Raw genomic sequence first — 22,907 nt, 5'->3', positions numbered from 1 at the left:
TTTCACATTTTTCCTCTCCAATCAAGATTTCACGCGATTTCCCACTGTATCCGTTGAGGACCAGCAGAAAAAAAAGATTCCCAAGAAATAAACTTTCGAAATTTTTCCTCCTCGATCAAGATTTCCCGATAGAAATTCCCCTCCACGTGGAAGGCCAGGCGGGACTTCTGGTACCGAGAATTATAGATAATAAATAGAAATGATTTAAATATAATTAGAGTGGCAGTTCAGCCGTCCTCTCGATCAGCGGCCTTCGTAGATTTCTCGACGTTCAACGAACCCGATGAGAAACCGATTCTCGTTAAACTTTCATCGGGATTTCTAATACTATTTACAGAGAGGAAAGTGTCGACGAGATGGGATTTTTAAAAATAATTCGAGGTTATGGGAGAGGCTCTTATAGGTTGCCCGTAACCTCTTCGTGCACCTGGTTAGCACGGTAGGTGATGGCTATGATCTCAAGGTCGATGGAAGGTATTAATACGGTATTAATAGCACGTGGTGACGGGTGGTGGGCGAAGGCTTCTACGAAGCTATCCTGGTCTCGGCGGTGTTGCGCCGCTTGTCGGCCCCTCCACGCACTCTCTCCCTGAGAAAGCAAGACCGGAGTCGAAAGGAAAGCATCCGGAGCCCATCGGACTCGCGTAGACCGCGGGCTCGTCCTTCGTCTTCCCCGGATGGAGCGGCCTTAACCGTTCGGTGCCCCCGGCCCGGCGGGGCCGAGAAAAAGGAGCGCGACGGCTCCTCGGTAGGGTCGCAGCAGGTTCTCATATACAGGAACGTTAAAGGCTGCGAGAGGGGCAGAGCCCGAGGGACTCGGAAGATATCTCTTTCGCGACCGAGGAAAGAGGCCTTAAACCTCTCGCCGTCGCCCTCCGAAGAGCGTAGAGACGAAGAGGTCGCGAAATGGCGCAAGAGAGAGAGAGCGCCGATATGATCGGCTGCCGAGACCCAGGAAGAGGGAGAGAGAAAAATCTACAGGGTGTCGCCTAGTTTAAAACCAGCCAATACATCCCATCCTTTCACAAAACCTCCCCAAAGATCGTAGAAACATTTATTCCATCTCTACATAAATTTATAATTTTATAAACGATACGCGAGTTATACATTTTAGCGGAGGTTAAAAAATGAATGCGTCGCGCATGAAGCTTCCGTCGAGGATGCGAATTCCAGGGTATATTTTGTTGCAACGTGGGTGTCCAGGATCGGTGAGAAATTCAAGGTCGCTGTGATTTCCAGACCCGGGAAGCGTGGCTCCATCTGGAAAGAGACTCGTTAGAAAGGTCCCTCGTTAAATCCGAGATCGTGACGGGGCAGAGATATTCGGGCGCTCGATGAGCACCCGTGCCGGGAGAGGAGAGCCGGCTCATCGATGACCGTTCGGTCGGCGGTCGTGCCGAAGAAGCAGAAGAAGCGCGCCTTCCCCTCCCTCGGCGAGAGCTCCTTGAATCCGTCGGATCCGGTGGACCGCTGGAGCCGAGCCTGATGACGAGGCTTGCGCCAGTTCCCCCGCCCGTTGCAGCCGCCCCTCCCCGCACGCTGCTCGATTTGTGCGCCTGCCCGACCCCCCTCCAGCGGGCGCCACGCGACCCCTACCCCCACCACCGCGCGAGCGTGTGTCGCTCCTGGTAGCCTGGTGCGCGAGCCCCGCTGGAGGGGGTAGGGGCGCGTGTGGCGCGCGTGGAGGGGAGGGCGCGCCGCGGGTGGGGGGCGTCGGAGCGGGTGTCGGAGTCGCGCCAGTAGTTCTGAAAGAGCAGCGCTCGGGACCTGCCGGGTTGGGTACGTACCGCAGAACCGCTCCGAGTGCGTGCGACCTTGCCCAGCGCGAGCCGCCCGCCGGCCAGCCCACGCAGACCCGGTTTGGATCCAGGCCTCGGCGCGTCCGGGGTTCGGTGACCCCGCGGGACTCCCGGGATCATCCGCGAGAAGCGTGCCCGGGTCGACTCGCCGGCGAGCTGGGTATCGGAGCCGCGGACCCGTGGCGCAGGGTGCTGGTCTTCGAGGTCGCCGGTGGACTGCGCTCGGGGTCCGCTCGGTGACCGGAGGCACCTCCAGCACGCAAAATCCGGAACTTGGTTCTGGGGGACTTCAATACCACTCGTGGATCCGGGGCCAAACGGCGACCGGTCCACTCGACACCCGGGTGAAGGTACCGCAGGCTGTTGATTCTGCGGGATCGTCGGACCGGTTCTCAGGCGGACGCTGCACCGGTCCCCGAGCTCGAGTGGAGACGCCGATGGAGTGGTGACTCGGTGGTTCGAAAGTGCCCCGAACCCGGCACCAGTCCATGTCGCCTCGGTAGTGCCGGTGCCGATCCAGCGTGGTCCAGTGGAAATCGGTGCGAGTCCCCGCGAATCTGTGTGAACGGGTGCGTTCGGTGCGACACGGACACCCGGGATCCGGGTCGCATCCGTTGGTAATTGGATACCCCCGACGCCACGGTGCCCCATCGGCGCGACAAGTGCCGAGCTGCATCCTGTGGACCCGTATGACCAGGTATCCGTACCTGCCGGGACCCTAACGGTGATCTAAGTCCGTTCGTTGTCTCGAGCGAGGGTCCATCTCTTATAGGCAGGGAAGATCCTGAAGGATGATCGTCAGGAGTGCCTCCGCCTTATGACTCGGGCGGATTCCGCGTCTGCGGTGTTGGTGCGGACCCTATAGTCGGAAGATGCCTCGCGCCTCTTAGCGGGCAGCCGTGAAATATGTTAGCACGCAGCATCCCAAGTTTCCGTGACATGACGAAGAGATAGTGCTAGGTGCCAGCCGGAGCGAGCGAGCGAGACCGAGCAAAGGATTTCGGAAGACGCGAAAGACCGACCATGCCGGGGCTGAGAACGAGGGGGTTGCGACTCCTGGCCGAGACCGTGGCCAAGGGGCCGTTTGTCGGCGACAACACCAGGTAAGGTTTCACGATCTCCCTAGATCTAGACTACATCCGATGCCCTCGGGACGCTGCACCGTCCAGCATCCCGGGGTGTCCGGGCACCCGATGTTCCTTTCGGATTGAACCCATGTCTTCGATCCTGGGGCGGAAGGAGGCCCGTGTCCCTGCTGGGGTTCGTCCTCGTGTTGACTGGAAAGCGCTAGCGCTACCACGCGAGGCTGGACATTGGATTAAGCCGCACTCCGGGAAATGACATTAAGGGCTTCGCTTTAGCTAAACCATTGTAAAGCCACGTCTGTCCGCCGATGTGATTAGAGCGGTGGGCGCGAAGAGCCGCGTGCCTCCTAATTAAATCCCGTTCTCTAAATGAACACCTCGTGGATTTCCTGGAGAGAGGGCACTTGGCGAATGAGACGTCGCACCTGTTCCAAAGGTTTCTCTCGTGGACCCCTTTGCGTCCCCTGCGACGACGCGGAATCACTGGAGCCCCACTGCCACAGGATGCTAGATGTAGCCCCGGGTTTTACACGCGTCCGGATTTGCATAGGGTGGGAAGGGACGGCGGGACCACCCCGTAACCGGGGGGTGGTTCGTCGCACCGATGCCCGATGCGGTGGAGCGAGTTTGGGGTGGTTCGATGCGTTTTTGATCAGCACCACGTGGTGCATGGGCCCCGAATTTGGGACGCGTCGACATGATTTTCTGCGGTCCGATGACGACTGGCCAAATATTTAATGGGGCGGTCGTCGCTCGACTCTGGCCTTCATTCAGCAATCCCGAAAGTAGGATGCGGACGTGTGGTGGAGGCGCGCGCTAAACGAGGTTGCGTTACGTTCGATATGTATCGGGTTTACATTCAGTGGTGCGTGATCGCGTCGGCCGTGGTTCTCATTAGCGACCACCCTGTGCGGTGCGTCCAATCGAAGGTAGCTTTTGGTCCCCATTGGTAGGTCGCGTTGGTAGTATCGGTTGATGGGGAAGTCAGGGTGCACCGTAGTTTAGACGCCAATGCACTGGAGAGCGCGACCGCTCGATGGTTTTCATCTATCCTGGTCCTTGGAGGAGTCCCCTCGAGGGTGTCTCTCAGGGTGGTGGAGTCTTCTCGAGTGGAGTCAGGTGCAGCTGGGAGCTTAATTCTCGGGATTCGAGGGGGGCGGTATTAAAACGCTCGTCGACGTCGGGTTCGTTTACCCTGGTGGGCCGGGGCCAAGACTCGGCAGGACAGTCGCTAACGAATTAAAACTTGCCTGAGAAACGGCTTAAACTTCTTTCCCCCGGCCGAGGAAAGAGCAACCGGCACGGCGGGCGGAACTTCAAAGTCCCGCCGGATGAAACGGCACTTCCGGAAGCGGTTCGAGTCGCGCGCGACTTGTAAAGGGCTAAATACGCGGGGGAGAATGACGATGATTAACCTTTTATACCCCGACGTCCCGTCCGCGACGCCCGGCCGGATAATAGTCGCCCTGGTGATTCAGAATTACTCCTCCTTCAGAGATTCGCCCTGCGAAGTCGCTGCCCTACCCTGTACAGCGACGACGTTCAAAAGATAGGAAAAATCGATCCAGGACTTCTTGATTAAAATGGGCACACATCTCTTCCGACTCGTGACTCTGGAACTCGCTTTCCACCCTTTTACCCAGTGGAGGTCCTCGCCAGCACCTTTCACACGGTGTCCCGAAGTGGAGCCCCGAATGCACGGGCAACGTCGTTGGTGCTGGGAAAGACTCCAACTCCAAAAGGGTTGACATTAACTCCTGCCGGAGAAGAATCCCATTTCTTTTTCCTCGCCAGCAGTCCATGGCTCCCCGTGGTCGGACCATGAGAAACGTTGCGATGGACCCTGTTTTTCCGCATCCGCCCTTGGTTGGGGCTCTTTCATCGTGTCCGCCCAGCTCTACCCGGCGCGCTTTCGGCGGTGCGTTGCGTTGGAGGCGGAAAGAAAAACCGGCAAAAAAAGTGGACGCCCCGCTTCTCGAATCTCGTGTCCTGTCTCGTTCGAGGTTCAGCGCCACTCGCACGATGATTAACGGCCAATAATTATCGCCGGGTGCGGTGTCGAGCGTTCGTTATATCGGCGGTACCATTTCTGCGCGGGGGTCAGGAAGTGGAAGGAAAGACCGGCTCTGAAATCAGCCTGAAGGCAGCTGTTTGTTCCCTGGGATGACTAGGCTGAGAGCTTACCGACTGACAGAGGACGCTTAAGTAGCCGGCGTGTGCACCTAGCGGGCACGAGTGGCGCGCAAGGGGTGCGGGTGGACGCACAGGGGCGAGTGCAAGTGCAAGTGAATGCATTGCCGAGCAGGCGATGGGCACGGCCGTACGGTAGCTGCGGAGGGGCCGGGACCGAGGCCACGTAGGACTCGCAGGGTTGGCAGCCCCGATCGATTCGCTAAAAGTAAATAAAATTCGCCCCCACGCCACCCTCTCGGTCGTACGTGCCGTTGGCGCCGGCGGCGGTAATGAAATAATTTCCAGACGACCGAGAGCGGGATACGGAGGGCCTGGCTGGGTAATTCGACCATTGGCCCCCGTTAAGTCGGTCACGGTCGGTGGTGGCGCCGCGACGCACCCTCTGGCGGCGTCTTTTCGCTGGCCCGGAGGAGGTCTTTAGCACCCCCGACTCGACTCGGTCCGGCTTTCAGCGGGATTGGATGCCCGGTCCTCGTTTTGGATCCTCGCGGTGCGGCCGTCTTTGGGCGGAGTGGCCGCATTCACGGGGCGGACGTCGAGCGTTGAGTGTCCACCAGAACCGAACCGGCAGGGCAAAGTTAAATGGGTCAGCAGGAAGGCTTTTACTTTCCTCCGCGGCGAGACCGTGGTCCTGGCCTCTCGGCATTCTTCCCTCCTGGGGGTCCTTTACATTTGCATCATCCGTGGTCGATCGGGTAGCCCAGACGAGTGCAGTTTTAACGAGTGCCGCCCCGCCGGGTGGCCACTTCCTTCCCCGACCTCGAAGGATCCCGCCCTAACGAGCGGATCCGCACGCGAGAGTGGGCGACAAAGTCGCCCAGGGATTGGATAACCTCAACTCGTTTCCGCTTTCTTTAGCCCGGCGTCGATCGTTCCCCTGATTGTCGACCCGCTCGTGCAGGTGCACGGTTTCCTGCCCCCTTTTCTCTTTTTCGCCCCACATAGCTCGGATTCATCCCGAGGTGAAGACGTCCAACGACCACCCTGTGTGGGGTACGATGTCGCGATGCATGGTGGGTCTCGCACGCGAACAGGATGTATGTGTGTGTGGGTGGGTGTGGCTGGATGACGCGTTCAAATTTGGCACAGCCGCATCGGTGGGTGGTAATTCGTTGTCTTGGCAGGGAACTCAAAGAACTCTATCGCAATCAAAAAGTTTACGTATACGGGATACAGAAACAACAAATTAACCCGTTGCGCGTACCCATGGGCAGTTAGTCGCATCGAATTTGGCCCCACCAGCTCCCCGCTGTGGAAGCGTCCAATTCGAACCCGACCTCCAGCAGTTCCGACTACTGTCCGAGGGCAACAGCCTCGTTACCGGGCCTTTAGGCACCGTTACGGTCGAATCGGACTAGGAAAGGCGTCGAAATGGGAAGCGTCACGCGAGAGTCGATCGTCGCCATCGACGAGCGACTTGTCCATCCTCGACGATTGGTCGGCAGACCTCCGAATGACTCCTGGGTCCGGCGGCCTCTTTATCCCGCCGGCGACTTCTGTCGGCGCCATTAAGGAAGAATTTCACGCTAACGAGCAGGTTGATTTAGCCCCAATCTCCCCGGGATTGGATAACCCGAGTCTCGTTTCCGCTTTTTTTCCCCTCCTTTTTCGCTCCCGGCGTTTATCGCCGTCCGGAGGTCGCGATCGAGCGGCGTCCTCGCGGCGTCGCCGGGTCCAGTCTAGACGCCTTTATCCCCGGTCCCTCGACGAATCGTCGCATCAGGGATCGTTAGCACCGGCTATCGAGTAATTTGCACGCGGTGCCGTAATTTCGCGAGCAATTTCCCCGGGCGAAAACTACCCCTGGAGCCGACGGTCCTCGCCGTTTTTCAGGGAGCCTCTGGATCGCCGTGGTCCCGCCGATCAGACGACGACCCCGCTAGTGCTGATGAATCGATTGCTCTGACGGCGATACGGAACTATGTCGCAAGATTTGCGTCAGCTGGCGAGCTGACTTATTCATACGGCGTAAATCCGACGTAAAACCCGCGACGCGGGGCGAATTGGCGCAGTCTTTGCTCCGCCGGAGTAACGACCTCGGCCAGCTCTATACTCTGCAGTAGGCGCTTTTCATTGTAATTACTCCCATCGATTGCGACTAAAAACACCAACGTCTTCACGAGTGGCCGTATCCATCAAAGAAGAGTTATCGGAACTTAACCTAATCGACGATTCGACGGACCGTGAAGACCCTCGAGGTGGACCTCGTATCAAAGCTCGACCTGACCACCGCTCCAATTTCTGTCGCGACATCGTCGGGACAAGGAGAGATGGCTCGGTCTCCGCTCTTTTTCCCCCTGCGGATTCCGCCGCTTGCTCGTTTTTATTCAACGATAATGTCGGTTTAACGGCAAAGGCGTGGTCAAGCGGGTCCTCGGACGCCTCCCCGAGGAAGAGCCCCCTAACGAGCGGATCCGTTTAACGGGGGAAAATTCGACGACACTGCCTCTCCGGGCTTCCCCGGAATTGGATAACCCCTTCTCGTTTCCGACGTCTCTCCGACGTCTCCCAACGCCTCCCGAGGTCTGGGTCGAAAGGGAGTCGAGGTCGCGGGAGGTCTTTCCTCCGGTTCCAGGGAGCTGATCGAATTGCCGGTGTGCACCCGGGGACACCCTGCCTCTACCCGACCACGCCGTCGCAGGGATCATTAACGGCGTTAATCGATTAATTCCCGCACAACGAGTGCCCCGTTATTCCGTTTCCGCGATGCCGGTTGCGGGTCGCGCCGCATCCGCCGCCCCGGAGGTCGTTCGTCATTTTGTTAGCCCGGTGAATTAATTATCCCAGGGTATATACCGATCCTAGGGAATAACGCGATACGACCCCCGGTATCCAGGGAGGTGGAGGAGGCCAGATTGGAAAGAGTTAGTGCCCCGAGTTGGCCAAAAGTCGATATCTACCAGTGGAACTCACCGTGATCGGGGGTCACCACTTAGCGCCTTGTGATTAGCCTCGATAGCCGCAAGGTGCGGTCGCGATTACAAGGTAGTCCGCGACCCGAGAACGCGAATCCTGGGCTTTGCTCGCGAACGGTCGGCGGGGCCCGTGTGGGGCGCCTGTAAATCTCGGGGAGAGCGACGAAAAGCGATAAAAATCGATCAGAAAGAGTGGAAGGTGGGTCGGGCTAGGCGAACCCGTTCGCTCGGGAACGCACCTCGGCGGGAGCAGGAGGTCGTGCCGGGGGCGTTTCAGCGGATACCATTTAGCCTTATTTTTCCGGCCTATCGGCCGTTCCCATCCGTGACATGACAGTATCGCGCCACGCGTACCGCAAGGCAAAAGACCGCCGGCCAGTGGCGCAGGATTCATTGAAACGGCGAGGTGAGCGATGGTTATACGTGCCCGCTCGTGAGTTATGGGCCCTCGCGTGGTCTTTCTAGGCCTAACCTCGACGCTGATTCCTCGCCACGCGGCGAAGGCTCCGACTCGACCGACGAGATTGCTCCCGTAAGGTCTCGAGGATCGACGGCGGCTCGATAATGCCACTTCATTGGACGTGAGAACAGGTACAGCTGCGGCCTGGCGTCTTCTCCAGACCATGTACTTCGCAGACTGGTTTAACCCTTGCCTAAGGAGAAAGTACGCGTGCCGATACGAGTTGCTCGGTGGAGGAGGTTCTGGTCTTTAAATCGGAAGCCTAATGTCGCCTCTGACGAGTGGGTATTCACTAGCGTCCAACTGGTGCATGAGACCAGGAACTGAAATCCTTGACCCAGAGCGAGGATCAAAGGGATCACCTTGGTCGTTAGAAACTATGATAATACCGACGATGCCATTTTGCTGGACATGAGAACGGGCGCACCTGTGGTCTGGCGCCTCCTCTAGTCTAGGTACTTCACAGGGACTGGATTTAACCCTGGATTAAGGAGAAAGTACGCGCGCCGATGGGAGCAGGTCGATGGAGGAAGTTCCACTCTGGGTCTTTAAATCGAAAGCCTAATGCCGTCATCGGGGAGTGGGTGGATCGTCCACCTTCTAACTAGTGCAGGAGATCGGGAACTCTCGGGATCCAAGTGTCACGGTGACTTTCCTTGGGAGGATCGTTCTTTCGATTCGATCATCGGATCGGACTCTAGGGGCTAGACAACCTCTCGGTTGAATTTCACGGCGGATTCGTCCCATCAGAGGTCTCGCATCGGGGGAAGAGTCCTCGGTCCTTTGTCAGCCTCCTCGGGAAATTGTCTGGCCAGGAAAGAAGACGTCTCCCGAAGGGCGGCGCGAGTCCTCGGGCGTTGTCATTACGACTTAACCACTAGCGGGAAGTTTCGAGCGAGCGTTAATTGCCGGGGCCTTTAAGGAGGCGTATCCGCAGGTTCCGGGGCGCCGGTTAACTTTCCTAAGCGAGTAAAAGGAATGCTTAATTAAGTGCAAACGCAATTGGAATTGTTCATCACCGTCGACCGATGGCGGCGCGCTGATGGATGAAATATCCGGCCGGTTAGTCCCCTCCCCGAGGACGGAGAAATGCCAGCCATTTGTCCGGACCTCGCGAATACCAGCCGAGGTACATCGTCTCGAGGATGTCTCTCTTCCACTGTTCTCGACCACCTCGACCGCTCGTCGATTCGTCGCGGCCTCTTCGGGGCGAAACAAACTCCGCGGCCTCCTTTTTTCCTTTCTCGGCCTCGAGCAGCCCGGGGGCCTTCCGGGCGAGTCGTCGGCTGTCCTTTGTCGCTCCTTTAAGTTCCCCTCGTGGAAAGAAGTCGTCCCGTGGATGTGTCCCAGCTCCGACCGCGGGCGCCCCGGCCATTACGGGCCGACCATTCGCAGGAAATTATCCGTCTGCTGGGAGCACGTCGGGTACTTAATGAAGTGACTACTCGGCTCGCCGGCGTTATAACTTTTCCCGTTGTGTATCGCGGCAATTAGGATAATTAATGAAGCGCGCACCGTACGGCCAAGTTGCGCGATTAATCGGATAGTGCTAAGTTATGAACGCCGGGGAGAGGGACAGGAGATCTCCGCCATTCCCGATTTGGCAGGGAGCTGATCGGTCGTAGATGGTCCCCGAGTTGGACGCCCCAGATCCCGTGTATCCCGGAAGTCCCGATAATGGAAAATTGTCTCCGTCGAGGGACGCCCAAAATAAATCAGGACTCGCTAATTTCATTCTAGGATCGTCCTCCGATTTTACATTTATATACATATATATACATCTTCGCGTAATCACCCGCTGCACTTCGACCCCTCCCCCCGGCCCAGGTGCGCGCACCCCCTTACACGCGTTACACATACGTGCCGGGATTACGCGAGTCTCGAAACTCGCACGGGAATTCCGGGGCTTCTGACGATTCAAACTTCCCCCGCAATGACGGGCGAACAGATAGTGCGCAGTCGTTGTTATTACCGGCCAAGGAGTCATTAAAAGTTGCGCACAGGGCCGCGACTAGTATCGAATCGCGCGACCCAGGTGGTGGGTATAAAGTTAGATTAGAATTTTCGAGCTTTCTTTTTATTCCCCCCTGGGCCCCCCCTTCGTCGGCGCTTTCTAGTGCCGCCACTCCGGCAGTTTTCCGGCGAGACGTGTCGTTTATAAAATTGAACCGCTCCGGGGAGGAGAGTGAATCTCCCCGCGGAGCGCAACGAGCCGGCCGGGCAATTATTTGCAATAATTAAACGGCGGATATTTTTATTTCCGGCCGTTGCGGGGACCCGCGACTTTTGCCCGTTCCCGTCGGCACGACGGGATACGTCGAAAGGGCCGGGGGCAAGGACCATTGTTTCGAGCGATCCCTGGGTGTGTTTACCCCCGGGAGCCGGGAATATTGAACGTGTAAAGTTGCGCCGGGAAATTATTGAGTCCAATATCGGCATGCTGTCAGGCGATCCGATTTGCGAGTGAAAGTTTATGAGAAAATTCCGCAAGGCGGGCCATGCGTTTCTCTTTTCCCGCCCGCCGGGTCGGGGGTGGGTGGAGGTGGGCGCGCGGCTCGATTATTCCCGAATTTCGGGGCTCCTTTTTCCTTAAAAGCAGGACGGCCCCGGTACGATTTTCCGGGGAATAATTTCATTCCGTCCCGTCCGCTTATTAACGCGGGACGGCCGTTAACGCCGTTTGCTGCGGTCCATTTCGCCGGGGAAACGCGTAAGCCGGAGCCCCGAGTGGGGGGAAAAACTAATATGAAGAAGCGAGACCGGAACCAGCTTTATAAGATCAGCGGTTCAAAGTTCCGGCCCCCGGACGAAGTTCCTTAAGCCCCTTGTAAGCTCGACGAAATTAAATAATGAGGACGAGGTAAATTGGCGCGCTGTGATTATTCCAGAGGGGGGCGATAGTTCGACCCCCCTCGAGCTTTCCAACAATGGCCACCGGGGCCCGGGAGGATTCTTCCAGGAGCATTGATAACGAATTGAATGGCAGCCCCGAGCGCCTTCGCTCGATTATTTCCCCGAGCTCTATCCCCGCTCGTCCGGGGGAACCTCCCCCAAAAAGGAGCACCCCGACCCCCGAAATAAAATATACAAGGGTATAAGTAACTAAATGGAATAAATAAATGGAAAATCCATCCCGGGGGCGCATCCCGCGAGGCCGCCGTTCCCGGAGCTCCGGGACGCGTAATCCGGCGCGGAATCGCTCCCAGGGGAATCCTCTCGCGATTCGCGAGAGTGCATCCTCTGTCTTAGGGAGGGGCTCTGCCGAGGAATTTTCAGAAGTCGCGAAAAGCTCCTTCTCGACCCGGTGGCTTCTGGGAGCGTCTTCGTGGTCGGGCTTCGCGGGGGGTCCTCGCAGTTCCGGTTAACGCGCTGAATCGGAGACTCGCCGCGTTCCGGTGGAGTCGTTTCCGGGGAGGGCGGAATTGATTTCGATAACGACGCACGTTTGATCGGTTATGCGCCCCCCGGGGTGGCGGGGGACATTTGCATGCGCTTTCGCCCGGGCGGTCCGCCCTTTTTATCCCGGCCATTTGGAGGATCGCGTCGGTTCTTAGCCCCTTTAAATTTTCACATCCGCGTCCCGATAAAAGCTCGAATGGAGCCCGGGGCCCGGACAGAGTGGCGAGGACAGAGCCAGAATTTCCGCCGGCTAGGTTGGGCCCTGGGAAATACTCTCGGCCCGCGGAAAAGACTCTCGCCGCGACTCGGGCTTTCAAAGCGCGCTAAACGCTGGGAAATATTCGACGGATGTCGCCGCGAAAGGGAGGGGAATTATTTCCGGCGAGCGGGTGTTTTTTAGGCCGCGCGTCCTGCCGCCGCCGGGACGCGCAGGAATGCCCGCGACGCCGGGACCGCGGATCTGGAAATGTCTCCCGGTGCTTTTTTCCTCTCCGTTTTTTTTTTTTCGGATCTCGGCAATGCTTCCTCCATTAGTCCCCGGAGATGCGTCGGATTCCCGCGGAATCGCGGAAGGCGCGACGATTCTCGCTCCCGCGGGGACTCGGATTCCCCGCGAAGGAAATGCAAAAAAAAAGAGGGAGGATATCGAGAGAAATTGGAATAAATTCCCATAGAGAGGACCGCGAGTCCTGCGGCTCCGGGAACGGGTATTATCCGACTATGGACACGTCGGTCTTTACCGCAACTTCCTTCCGAAACTCCCGAAAGTGGCTTCGTTTGTCCGGCCCGAATGGCCATTTCCACGTCCTCTCGAAAAAGCGCCACCCTCGGGTGGGATTTCGACGGGCGAGCTTATTACGGGCCGCGCACGCGAGGGAGACATTTGCAGGAACAATTGGCATTATTCCGGGACAATGATGTCGCAACGCCCGTCCGCTCGTCGAATCGAACCCCGTCATCGGGACGCGGCGGAATAACGAAAGCCGGAATATCCGCGTCCATGGGGTGAAATATCGATGCTGTCGAAACGGGGTGTCGATGATTCGGCCTATTGGCTCCTTTCAATCCGCTGGCAGCGGAGGAGGGACGTCGGTGATCCTTGATAGTCCTTGCAGGACCTGCACCTTCGAGACCCACGAATAACCAAAGAAGGAATATCCCTATCCATGGGGTAAAATAACGTTACCGTGAAAATGGGTGTCGATGATTTTGTCCATTGGTTCCTTTCGGTCGCAGGACCTCCGAATAACGAAATATCCAAGGGTACGCCCCGGAATATCCACGAGGTGGAATATATCGTTACTCCCGAAACGGGGTGTGCGATGATTCGATCTATCGATACCCCTCGATCGGTCGCACCGGAGAAGCAGAGTCGACGATCCTTGCCAGGCCTCGCAGGACCTGCCATACCCCCGGCTAGGATCGAGGGCCTTTAGGTACCCTCGGGTATGTCTGGGCAGCCCTAAGTACCTCTAGGTACCTCCGGCTACCTCTGACCACTTCTGGGTACGTTTGGGCGCATCCAATCGGAACCGAGCTGATCAATGGAACTCCGGAATAGACATCGGTCGGTCGACGTAACGTAGTTCCCGGCGTCCCGGTGACTCTCCAGGAACTCGGGATAAACGGGCACCTCCTGGACCGTTTCGAAGCTCCGTTAAGGATCCGTGCACCGGATGTACGTGTACCCACGTTTGTACGTACACGAGTGGGTGTATATTTTAAAGGCGCATTCGCGCGAATAGCCCCGCCACCTGGGAATAGCTCATTCTGGCCGCTGGGAGAGGTCACGATGACGCATCGATGGGACTTTATTTCGAAGCCGGCTGCGCGATTAATGGCGCCCTGGATGGGGAAAGGCGCAATTCCGAGGTGTTAGTACTCCGGATGCCGAAAATAAAGTGCCCCGAGTAATGGGTCTCGCGTCGATGCCTCGGGTCTCGAGCCACGGATATTTCTGGCGGCCTCGTTCCGTGATCCCAGGCTCTCGGAGATCTCCCGTCTGGGAGTTGGAAGAAACTTCAAGAAATTCCCGATTAACGTTCGCGATCGGGAAAAACACATCCTCGGATCGCCGAGAGCGATGGCCGAGCCCTTTGGCCGGCCGTTCTCGAAGGGGAAGCCATGGTGCATCAAAGTACGTGCAATAATCCCGTTTCCGGCGCGCCTTCCTCGCCAGCCAAAGGAGCCTTGCCAAGTGCATCTTAAATTGGCCTCTGAGACCAGCCTCCGGAAAGAATCCACTCGGGGACCTTCGCCGGGGGTCGGTAGCCTCCTAGGAACTACCGGGAACTACTTAATCGGCGAGAAAGCGCACTGACTTCCGCATTTCCGGTCCATCTGGCTCCGGTCCGATTGCACCTGCAATTTGACGACCTCCCCCGGACCACCTCTCAGGTTCCGCAAGGAGGCTTCAACTTCGCGGTGGAATAACGAAAGCCAGGTTAAATTATTCACGGCAAGGTGCTGGAACGACCGGAGCATCTCGACGTAGCCCGATGAACTTGCTAAAGTACTGAAAGGATAAAATCCTGCAAGGGGGGAAGACCGATTTGACTCGATCTGCCGTCTGAGAAGATGAGCACTCCCTAGACAGGAGAGGCCTTCGAAGCACTCGCGATCAATAGATGGCCGGACATTATTTTTAGCTCGCGACCGCATCCGGTTAATGCGAACCAAGGGTGGGAACTTTTCGCACCGGACCGGATGCCGGAGCCTCTTCATTTCGCTCCTCGAGGTAAGGAATCGCTCATCGACGCGCCGCTCGCTTCGGTTCTACTCTTGGACGCCATTTTGAATAAAAATTGAAAAAAGAAATAACATCCCCTGCGAATAAACGATGCATCTCTAACCGTTTTAACCCCGTCACTGGTTCTGGGTGAAAAAATGATTCCCTTGAAGGTATCGAGAGAAGAGGGTTAACTCAAAGAAATATGCATTGCACGACGAAATTCTGCGATCGAGGACGTCCAAAGTGATTTCAGATCGAGCGAAGGAAATTGTTTGAAGTCGATGATTAAATTAGTTTAAAGGAATGTGAATTTTTTTTTCTCATTGGAATAACTGCCCCTTGCAAGTGTATATGATTCAGGCAATGATATATTTTTTTTTTTCAGTTAATTAACATATTTGCGATTTTGAGCTCGATCTTCGAGAACGCTGCCGCGCGGTATAGGGACCGCGAGGAGCATCCGTTTGTTTGTTTGTTTAATCCCGGAATATTTGCGCGGGAGACACGGCCCGAAATCCTGTGCGGAATCGTCCTTTGAGCGGGGATCCCAGTGGGTCTGCGCGAAGAAGAAGACCGATTCGTAAATGAATAACAATTTCGTGCTCCGGTGGGCGGGTAATTGTGATCGCGTAATCGCGGCTCGTGCACGGCTGCGTGCGCCCCGTACACATCCGGCGGGCCCGGTGTATGCATACGCATACGAACACCCCGAGGAGAGAGGGAACCGGGGCACAAAAGATTTTTAAAGCCCCGCTGCACCTTCCCCGGTCCCGGGGAAACTTGTCTTTCGCGAAATTCCGCCCGGAGGGAGGGCGGCCGGGGGCGCAAGAATGTCGCGGCACTCCGGAGCGGATTTCTCGCTCGAACAAAGTCGCTCCCCGCTCGCTCCTTCCGGGCTGTTCAATTGCATGGCTGGTTAATAGTTGAGGGAACTCTTTTATTTTGCCCCGAGAAAGTTGGCCGACGAGTCGCGGGCCGCGAGTCCTCCAGGACCTGGATCTTCCTACCGGATGGCCATCCGTTAACCCGCCCTAGATCCGTATCCAGAAAGCGATCCTGGATCCTCGGAACGATCCCGTATCCACGTCCAGGACAAACGCTCGGAAACCGAGGACCGTCGTGTCGGGAAGTCTACGAAAGGACCCTCGTGATCCTCCTCAACCGGTACACGGTTTATTTCGACCGGGGAATTTCTGGGAAAAGGAAAGCAAAGGAAAAAGAGGAAAACCGGGCAACAAGAAACAGGGAGGAAGACGCGTCCCTCTCCCGAGGTACTTCGGGGCTTGCATCGAGCGATGCAGTCGGTGCAGGACAAGCTTATCGCCGGGTATCGCGCTCCCCAGGATGCGACTTTCGTTTCGCGTTTGCTTTTTTCAGGGATTTCGAAAGAGGCGGTTTTTGATTCATGCTTCCCCACGAGAATGCCAATTGCTGTTTTCTTTTTTATTTTTGCTGCCCATTTGGGGGTCGAGTTGGACCCCGAAGAGGGTCTGTGTATCAGGTTTAGATGCAGATGTCCTGAGACGAGTCTTATTTTTAGGTTTCTTATTTTTCTTTTTTTTCCGTATGTTCTCAGAGGATTCCACTCCGCATTAGGAAGGTGCATTAGCTGATGCTCTCATCTCCCGGGAATTTAGCAATGCGTCGGCGATCGGGAACGCACCCGACCCGGCGTGAAAATTGTGTGGCCCGGTACCCGGCGGACTCCATCCTGAACGCGGCCGCAATGAGAATTAATTAATGTTAGCGGTTTACGCGCAGCAATTACCATCCGGCGAACTCGCGGCGAGCGCGTCCGTGTGCGGATCGAATCGCTCGTTAAGTATAGCCCGGCCTTCGCCGACAGATTTCGGATCCGTCCACTCTGGGCCATTTTCCATGGGCATGAATTCACCATGGGCAAGACCACTGATGAACATCGCCTGATGAACATCGCCTGACCTCGGAGACCCCGTAGGTGTCTCCTGCATCGTCCTTTGCAAGTATTCGTTGCACTCGCGAGACGAGCGTGCATCCGGTACCCTGCGAGATTTGCAGCGCCAAAGTCCCAAAGACCGATTTTTCGACTCCGAAAAAAAAAAAACTTGGAATAATAAAAAAAATCGTCCTGGATCTTGGGATTATCGAGACCATTTTCCATGGACAAGATCGCTGATGAACCTGACGAATATGGATACTGGATCGCCCTATACAATTAATCCCCGCAGTCACGAGGCACGTGCACTCCGATTCTCGCATCCCCCAAAATGCTACCTAGAATTTTTCCCGAGTCTCGAAGAAATTTGAGAAAATGAGAGAAATCGTCCAGGATCTTGGGATCCTTCGACCCCTTCCCTGGGTGGATGGAGTCTCGCGATACGCAATTATCCCATGTTGTTGCAAAGGGGGCGGTGCACGGGTGGTGCGCCAGAGTGCAGCGCTAGGATCGCGCAAGTTGGATCGAGCCCGCAACTTGCGACTTCGGAGAGAGGTAAACATCCAGGGGAGCACTTAACCAACTTTGCAGCGACATGGTGGGCGCGACTATATTTACGGTGCCCGATTGGCTTTCGATTTGCGTATCGAGGTTGCAACCGGCGACCATTAGGCGAGGAGAACGCGAGCCGGATTGTCTCCCGGCAGGACCCCCAGAAGTGGCCTCGGCGATTAATTCAACGACCGTGGATGGTGATCAACGTCAAAGGATTCCTACGGGAGCCGGGCTCCTGGCCGGTGTCCTCGGGTTGGCATCCGCGAAAATCCACGACGCACTCCACCACGAGTGCCATTGAAATCCCCACCAACCCCCTAATTAGCCCCTGAATGCAAATTATGCCCCGATTAGAGGAACTCGCCAGAATCCTGCCGAGTCCTTCCGAATCGTATTTTCCTTTCCTCCTTTTAGGGGAATTCCCGATGCCCGGACAAGGGCGGTGTTCGGAATCCGAGGGAATTTCGATTCGGTCGCTTTTCCTCCCAGAAAACGTGTAAGCGTTGGCTGAAGTGGAGCGCGAATGGAAAATGTCATCCGTCCTCTCGCAGTGTCGTTGCCGGTACCGGAATAGATTTCCTTTTGCCGTTAGGCAAGTTTTCCCTCGAAAAACGCGAAGGATCAAAGGGAAGCGTCCCCGGTGTCGGCAGGGTAAACGTTATCGAGCTCTACGTTCTATTTGCTCGAGTTTCTTTACCTTTACGTTAGCCGAGAGCCCCGGAAAGAAGTAGTTTCATCAATGTCTCGTCTCGCCGGGTCCCACCCTTGTCCTCGGTCGAACGATCCCGAGGGAGCATCGGATGCTCTGCATTTTCCGTGCATTATTTCAGGGACCTCCGGGAACCTGGAAGAAAGGACCTCCACGAGAGGAAGCTCCTCTGATAGAAGTCGAGCCAAATGCAAGACCGAATTTCCTCCTCCCTGCCCTGAACGTCAGAAATTAATTCTTTCCATGATCATTTCCCGGGTAGGAAAAAAAAAACCAAAAACAGTGGCGTGCGTCGATACGGCCGAATGTTGGCCAACGCGAATCGGGTTTGACGCGTTACTCCTATTATACAAATCGAAGGGGGAATGTCCTGGGTGGAAATTCCGTCATGCGGTCATGAACGAGTTTATGAAACAATTGCGAGGCCACCGCGGAAGGGGGGAAGACGCGCCCTCCAGGACGAGGGAGTTAAACCGATCGGGCAGGATTTTAATTCGATGTTACGTGACCGGGGGGAGTATAAAGCGTTTTCCTATTATTTCCCTTTACTGGGGGAAGGGGCGGGCCGCTCGCTTTACATGCCACGTAAAGCTTACGTACGTGGCTCGTATTATCTCAGGGATAGAGAGTCAACTCGATGCAGACTCGATTTGCATAACCGCGAAACTCTCGTCCCGACAGGAATTATCATAAGCGTTTTTCTCGGATGCCTGCCGAGGCAGATATTCTGCCCTTTGCGACGCGGTATTCAAATAACGCATCCGCCATGCCGGGCTCGAGACGGCCCCGATGCGCAATTGCTCGTCGGATGACAATCCTCGTCGCTATTTAAATGAAGACGCAAACGGGGGAATTTCCGCCAGCCGGTTTTTCCAGGGCCGGTGAATGAGTAAACGCGTGTCCTAGAAGCCCTCCTATTCCAGGGTTCTCTATATTCTAGGGGAGGGAATTATTCCTGTGCCGCCACCTCCAAGGAAGACACTCGCAATCGATGCATTCCTCCCGGAGTTCCGATCAATTTATCGGCCTAACTCCGGGACCCTTCCGGCGCTGTTTTGTCTGGAAACTTAAATTCCCCGGCCGTGAATTTTTGCTTAGCAGTTTGTTAACGATAGCGGGGAGAGAAGAGGGTTGCCCGATAAATTAGGGAACCTCGAAGTGAAAGCGCGAGTGAGGGGCGACCCGTTCCGAGAAGGAAAGTGCACGGCTGGATATCCATTCCGAGAGAGGTTCTCCCCGAGTGTTCCGATGCGTGCTTTTTTTCACGTGCCCTTTTCCCTCCATCCCTTGATCCAGGGGATCGGCAAGGTCCCTAGGGAAGCGTAGCTCACCTTTGACGTTAACCCGATCCAGGATCGAGCTAACCCGTTCGGGACTAGGTCCTGAAGGAGCCTCTCTCTCCCTCTCTGGAGGTGCTCGGCTCTCCACTTGGCATCCGAACAGACATCTGATAATGCCGATAACGTCGGCTCCTCTCTGTGCAACTCGATGACTCCAGATCGCTGATCTTCGTCGATCGATGACGTTATCGGCTGAACGAGATCCCAACTTCCGGGCGGGATATTCCTTTTAGGGGCTGCCGAATCGATATCCGAGGGCTCCGGGAAGACTCGATCTAGGGCGATCGGCATTTTACGGGGGAGCTGGGACGATACGACGCGATGCAGTTGACGCTACTTCGGGGGCTATAAAATGTCCCCCGGGTTTTCGACGAGGTCGCGGCGTAGTTTGATTAGAGGCGGTGATTATATTCCGCATTATTATGGAGATCTAAGGTCTAGGGCCCTTGATATGCAAGGCGGACGTGTGCGCGCCCGGGGAAGTTTTGCATGACGATTCACTCGCGAGAATTTCGCGTGCGGACGGGACTCGCGAATGCCTGAAATATAGTCCGCCGAATGCTGGAGTTTAATTCGTCGCGGCGAATGAGCGAGCGGACTTTCTGGGCGGACATAAGTTCTCCGGGCGCAGGAATGCTCGCTCCCCGAGCATTACGCGGTATTACTCAACTTCATATAAATTACACCGCCTTTCACGCCGGGACGTCACGATGATAGATAAATGTGACCGAGCCAATGTATGTCTCCCGAAATTGTAAGCCTTCGTTCAATGGGCCCCCCTCGTCGACCGGGCGGAATTATTCGGGAGCGCCCGAAAAATCCAACCCTCTCGAATCTCGATGCCATTTTACGGGACAACAGTGCATGGAATTAAAAATCACCTCCTACAAAAGTTGTCGCACCGGCGGTAACGTGGAATCTTTGTAAGAGGAGTTTTCCGGTGTCTCCTCTCGTTGCGGAGAAAAACGCGACTCATCCGCCGCTCGCGGCAGCGAGGGCGCACGGTAGCTCCAGGAGGGCGCGCGTCGAGGTACGAGAATAATCGCGTAAATAATTATTACGCGTTCCCTCGTCGAAAATCTCGCTCAGGGCGGGATCGGAGACATTCCTCTTGCGTAGGATCGCGCATGTAACTCGGCAAATAAAGCGGCGCGTATTAGGCATAATTATTTCATCCCCATGAGCTACGCGAGGCGGCGAGCTATGCAGCCGAGCCTTGCACCCGTCGAGGGAAATTTCTCTAAACAAGAGGATAAGCAGCACTTTGAGTACGTCGGTAAAACTATGGTGCCGCATTCCCGGAAGTTCCGGCATACCGCTTTCGAGTGACAACGGCAACAGTTAATTGCGAGTTGAGGTATTTTCGGAATACCCCGGAAAATATTGCCTGTCCAAGCGGAGTTCCCACATACTTTCTCCATTTACCCGGTCCCTCCCCGCACCGGGGGCGAGGCACCCCACCAGCCCCCTAAAACCCCCTGAAATAAATCATCGAAATGAGGAGAAACAAAACCCAGCCGACTTTTACGGTCCCCTCGGCCTAGGTGGAGTCGCGTGTCCAGATTGGATCACGAAATCGGTCCCGGATAGCCCAAACCTGAGGGATCGATGAAAAATTCGCCATTTTAATTTCCTGGACGGGAAATCGTAATTACCCGGGCTAGTCTTCCCCGGATACGTGCATCCCCGCTGACTTTCGACCCGGTCGAGCCAAGATCGAAGGAGATAGGAATTTTGATGGCCACCCGCGAGGGCCCTTAAAAGAGTTCGCGTGCGATCGGCCACTTAATCCAAAATTCACGGGTCGGGGGGTGGGGGGGTTATTTTATTTAACCCCCCACCGGGATTTGGGACGGAGATATCCGGGTCATTTGAGCTCGGAGGAGTTTCTCTCCTTTTTCCTTCCTTTTCAAGGGGCCATTTTGAGATCCTCGCGTGAGAACGCTTCCTGTAAGCTTTAGCGAGGTGGACATACGCTTTACCGGTGACCTCGTATCACGCGATTTCTGAGGTGGAAGGTGCGAAGGACCTTTCTGGATCGAGGGGCCGTTTACGGCGCCACCTTCCTCGGGAGTGTACGACGGGAACCTGGGGGGAAGAGGCGGGGAGAACGCCGAGAGGTGGGAGCCCTCGAAGAGGGCGCGCCTTCGAGTGCGCGGGTACGGCTTATTTAGAGGCACTTTATCGGGCCCGGCGTAATTAATTCTGCAAAAATAACAAGCTTACTGGCTAGGAGCGGCCGCGTGTACCTGCGAGCCGTTCTACAGAGAATAAACATCTTATAATCCCGGCCCTGTCTGGGGATTTGCCCGACGAGCGGCAGTGAAGCAATGCACACACGATCTCCTCCCGTAAAGGGACTACGTGAATAGAAGAGCCGCGCGACACCTACTACTGGAGTCATGGCGTCCACGCCGCGCGAGCGCCCGATCGATTCACCGGGGCGCCTTCGATTTTCGACGATTTCCCGACTTTTCCGAGCCGCTGTTGACCCTTGCGTCGGGGGTTCCGGGGAGGACCGAAGAAGCGGCCGAAACTGGCCGGCTTCGATGGCCGGGTAATTGCGCGATGACCAGACCGCGTCCGATCGTCGAGCTTATTATCATCGCCGGGAATAATTGAGAGCGTTCAATGAGGATGACCGCTCGTACTGTTTTGTTCCGAGGCCCCGTTGTTACGGGTAATTGTTCGACCGACGGATGACCCGTGCGCGCACGCAATGAATTGTTTCCATTACCCAACAGTGGCGCTGCAGTCGGGTACCTCGATTCTACATACACCACGCCGGGGAAAGTCTCACCGGACAAACCAATGTGCATAAGATTTGGAACATCGAAGGAAGGTTTGAGGTCGGAGGAGAAATTTACAGAAATCGAGAATAATCGGTAGATCCCTCCGCCGTGACCCTTTACCTAGTCGTCGAGTCATACCGCTCCTTGCGGCGGAGATCGGAGCCTCGGTCTCAAAATCAACGGTCCAGGATTTAATTGGCGGCTCCCGGAATTAATTGTCCGGTCGGCCGCCAAAGCGACGTCGGTCTTTCCTCGGTCCGTCCCGGTGAACCCTAAGGAACCGCGCGTCCTCGCCGCGGGTCCAGTAATCGAGTCGGCCTCCGGTAAGCCGTAAAGGGTCCCGCGGCGTCGATTCCTGGAACATTTCAATACAATTTCCCATGGCCGGGAATAGCTTCCACCCCGAAAATCCAAACGTAAACGCAACAAATCCTCCCGCTGCCGACTCGCGGCCGAAGGATCACGGTCGGGCGCAATTTTTTTTACCCGTGCGACCTGACAAATGGCGGCCGACAAATCACGTACGCGCGAGCCCGTCGATGCGGCCGTAACCGGCGGAGGAAAAAAGGAATTCTCCCGAATAGGAATGGAAAGGCGAATAAAACGGGAACGAGGGAGAGAGAGAAGCGACCGAAAGCGCACGCGCGCCAATTAAACCGTAATGTCATCGACCTTGAGGTGCGGGCGACTTTAATGCTCCTCCACGCACATCCCCCCCGTTCCCCTACCCCGAAAGTCTTCGACACGCCACTCGCGGCGACTCCCCCGTCCGGGGTGCCCCCTGCGCCCCACCCCGGCGTCCGCACTCCCCCAAGGGGGGAATTCGCCCCCTTCTTCCCCCTCCCTCCCCTCTTCTCGCCCTTTTCTACCGCTCGCATGGAAAGTCTCCCTTCGCGTCGCGCTAGCTCTCCTCCTCCCCCCGGGCCGCGCCCCACCGCGTTTCCCCCGTCGCCGCTTTTCAACCCCCGGGAAACAAAAGTGCGCGCCGCTCCCTCCTCCTCCCTATACTGCCCC

The 22,907-nt window shown here is 56.3% G+C and overlaps 1 protein-coding gene across 2 annotated transcripts in view; it reads left to right on the top strand.

The window, feature by feature from the left end:
* The first annotated feature begins 1,767 nt into the window (after positions 1 to 1,767).
* Positions 1,768 to 22,907, top strand: part of LOC105699794 (irregular chiasm C-roughest protein) — a 94,954-nt gene continuing 73,814 nt past the window's right edge. For both annotated transcript variants that reach the window (XM_012425099.2, XM_012425098.2), the window contains exon 1: positions 1,768 to 2,902. In XM_012425099.2, coding sequence (XP_012280522.1) covers positions 2,823 to 2,902 — 80 coding nt within the window. In that variant the 5' untranslated portion in view covers positions 1,768 to 2,822. The remainder of the gene's footprint in view (positions 2,903 to 22,907) is intronic.

Source organism: Orussus abietinus, unplaced genomic scaffold, assembly GCF_000612105.2.
Source record: "Orussus abietinus isolate OABI.00-Male unplaced genomic scaffold, Oabi_2.0 scaffold19, whole genome shotgun sequence".
Lineage (NCBI taxonomy): Eukaryota > Metazoa > Arthropoda > Insecta > Hymenoptera > Orussidae > Orussus > Orussus abietinus.
Note: the sequence above shows the minus strand (reverse complement) of the source record. Positions and strands in the feature narration are given on the sequence as shown.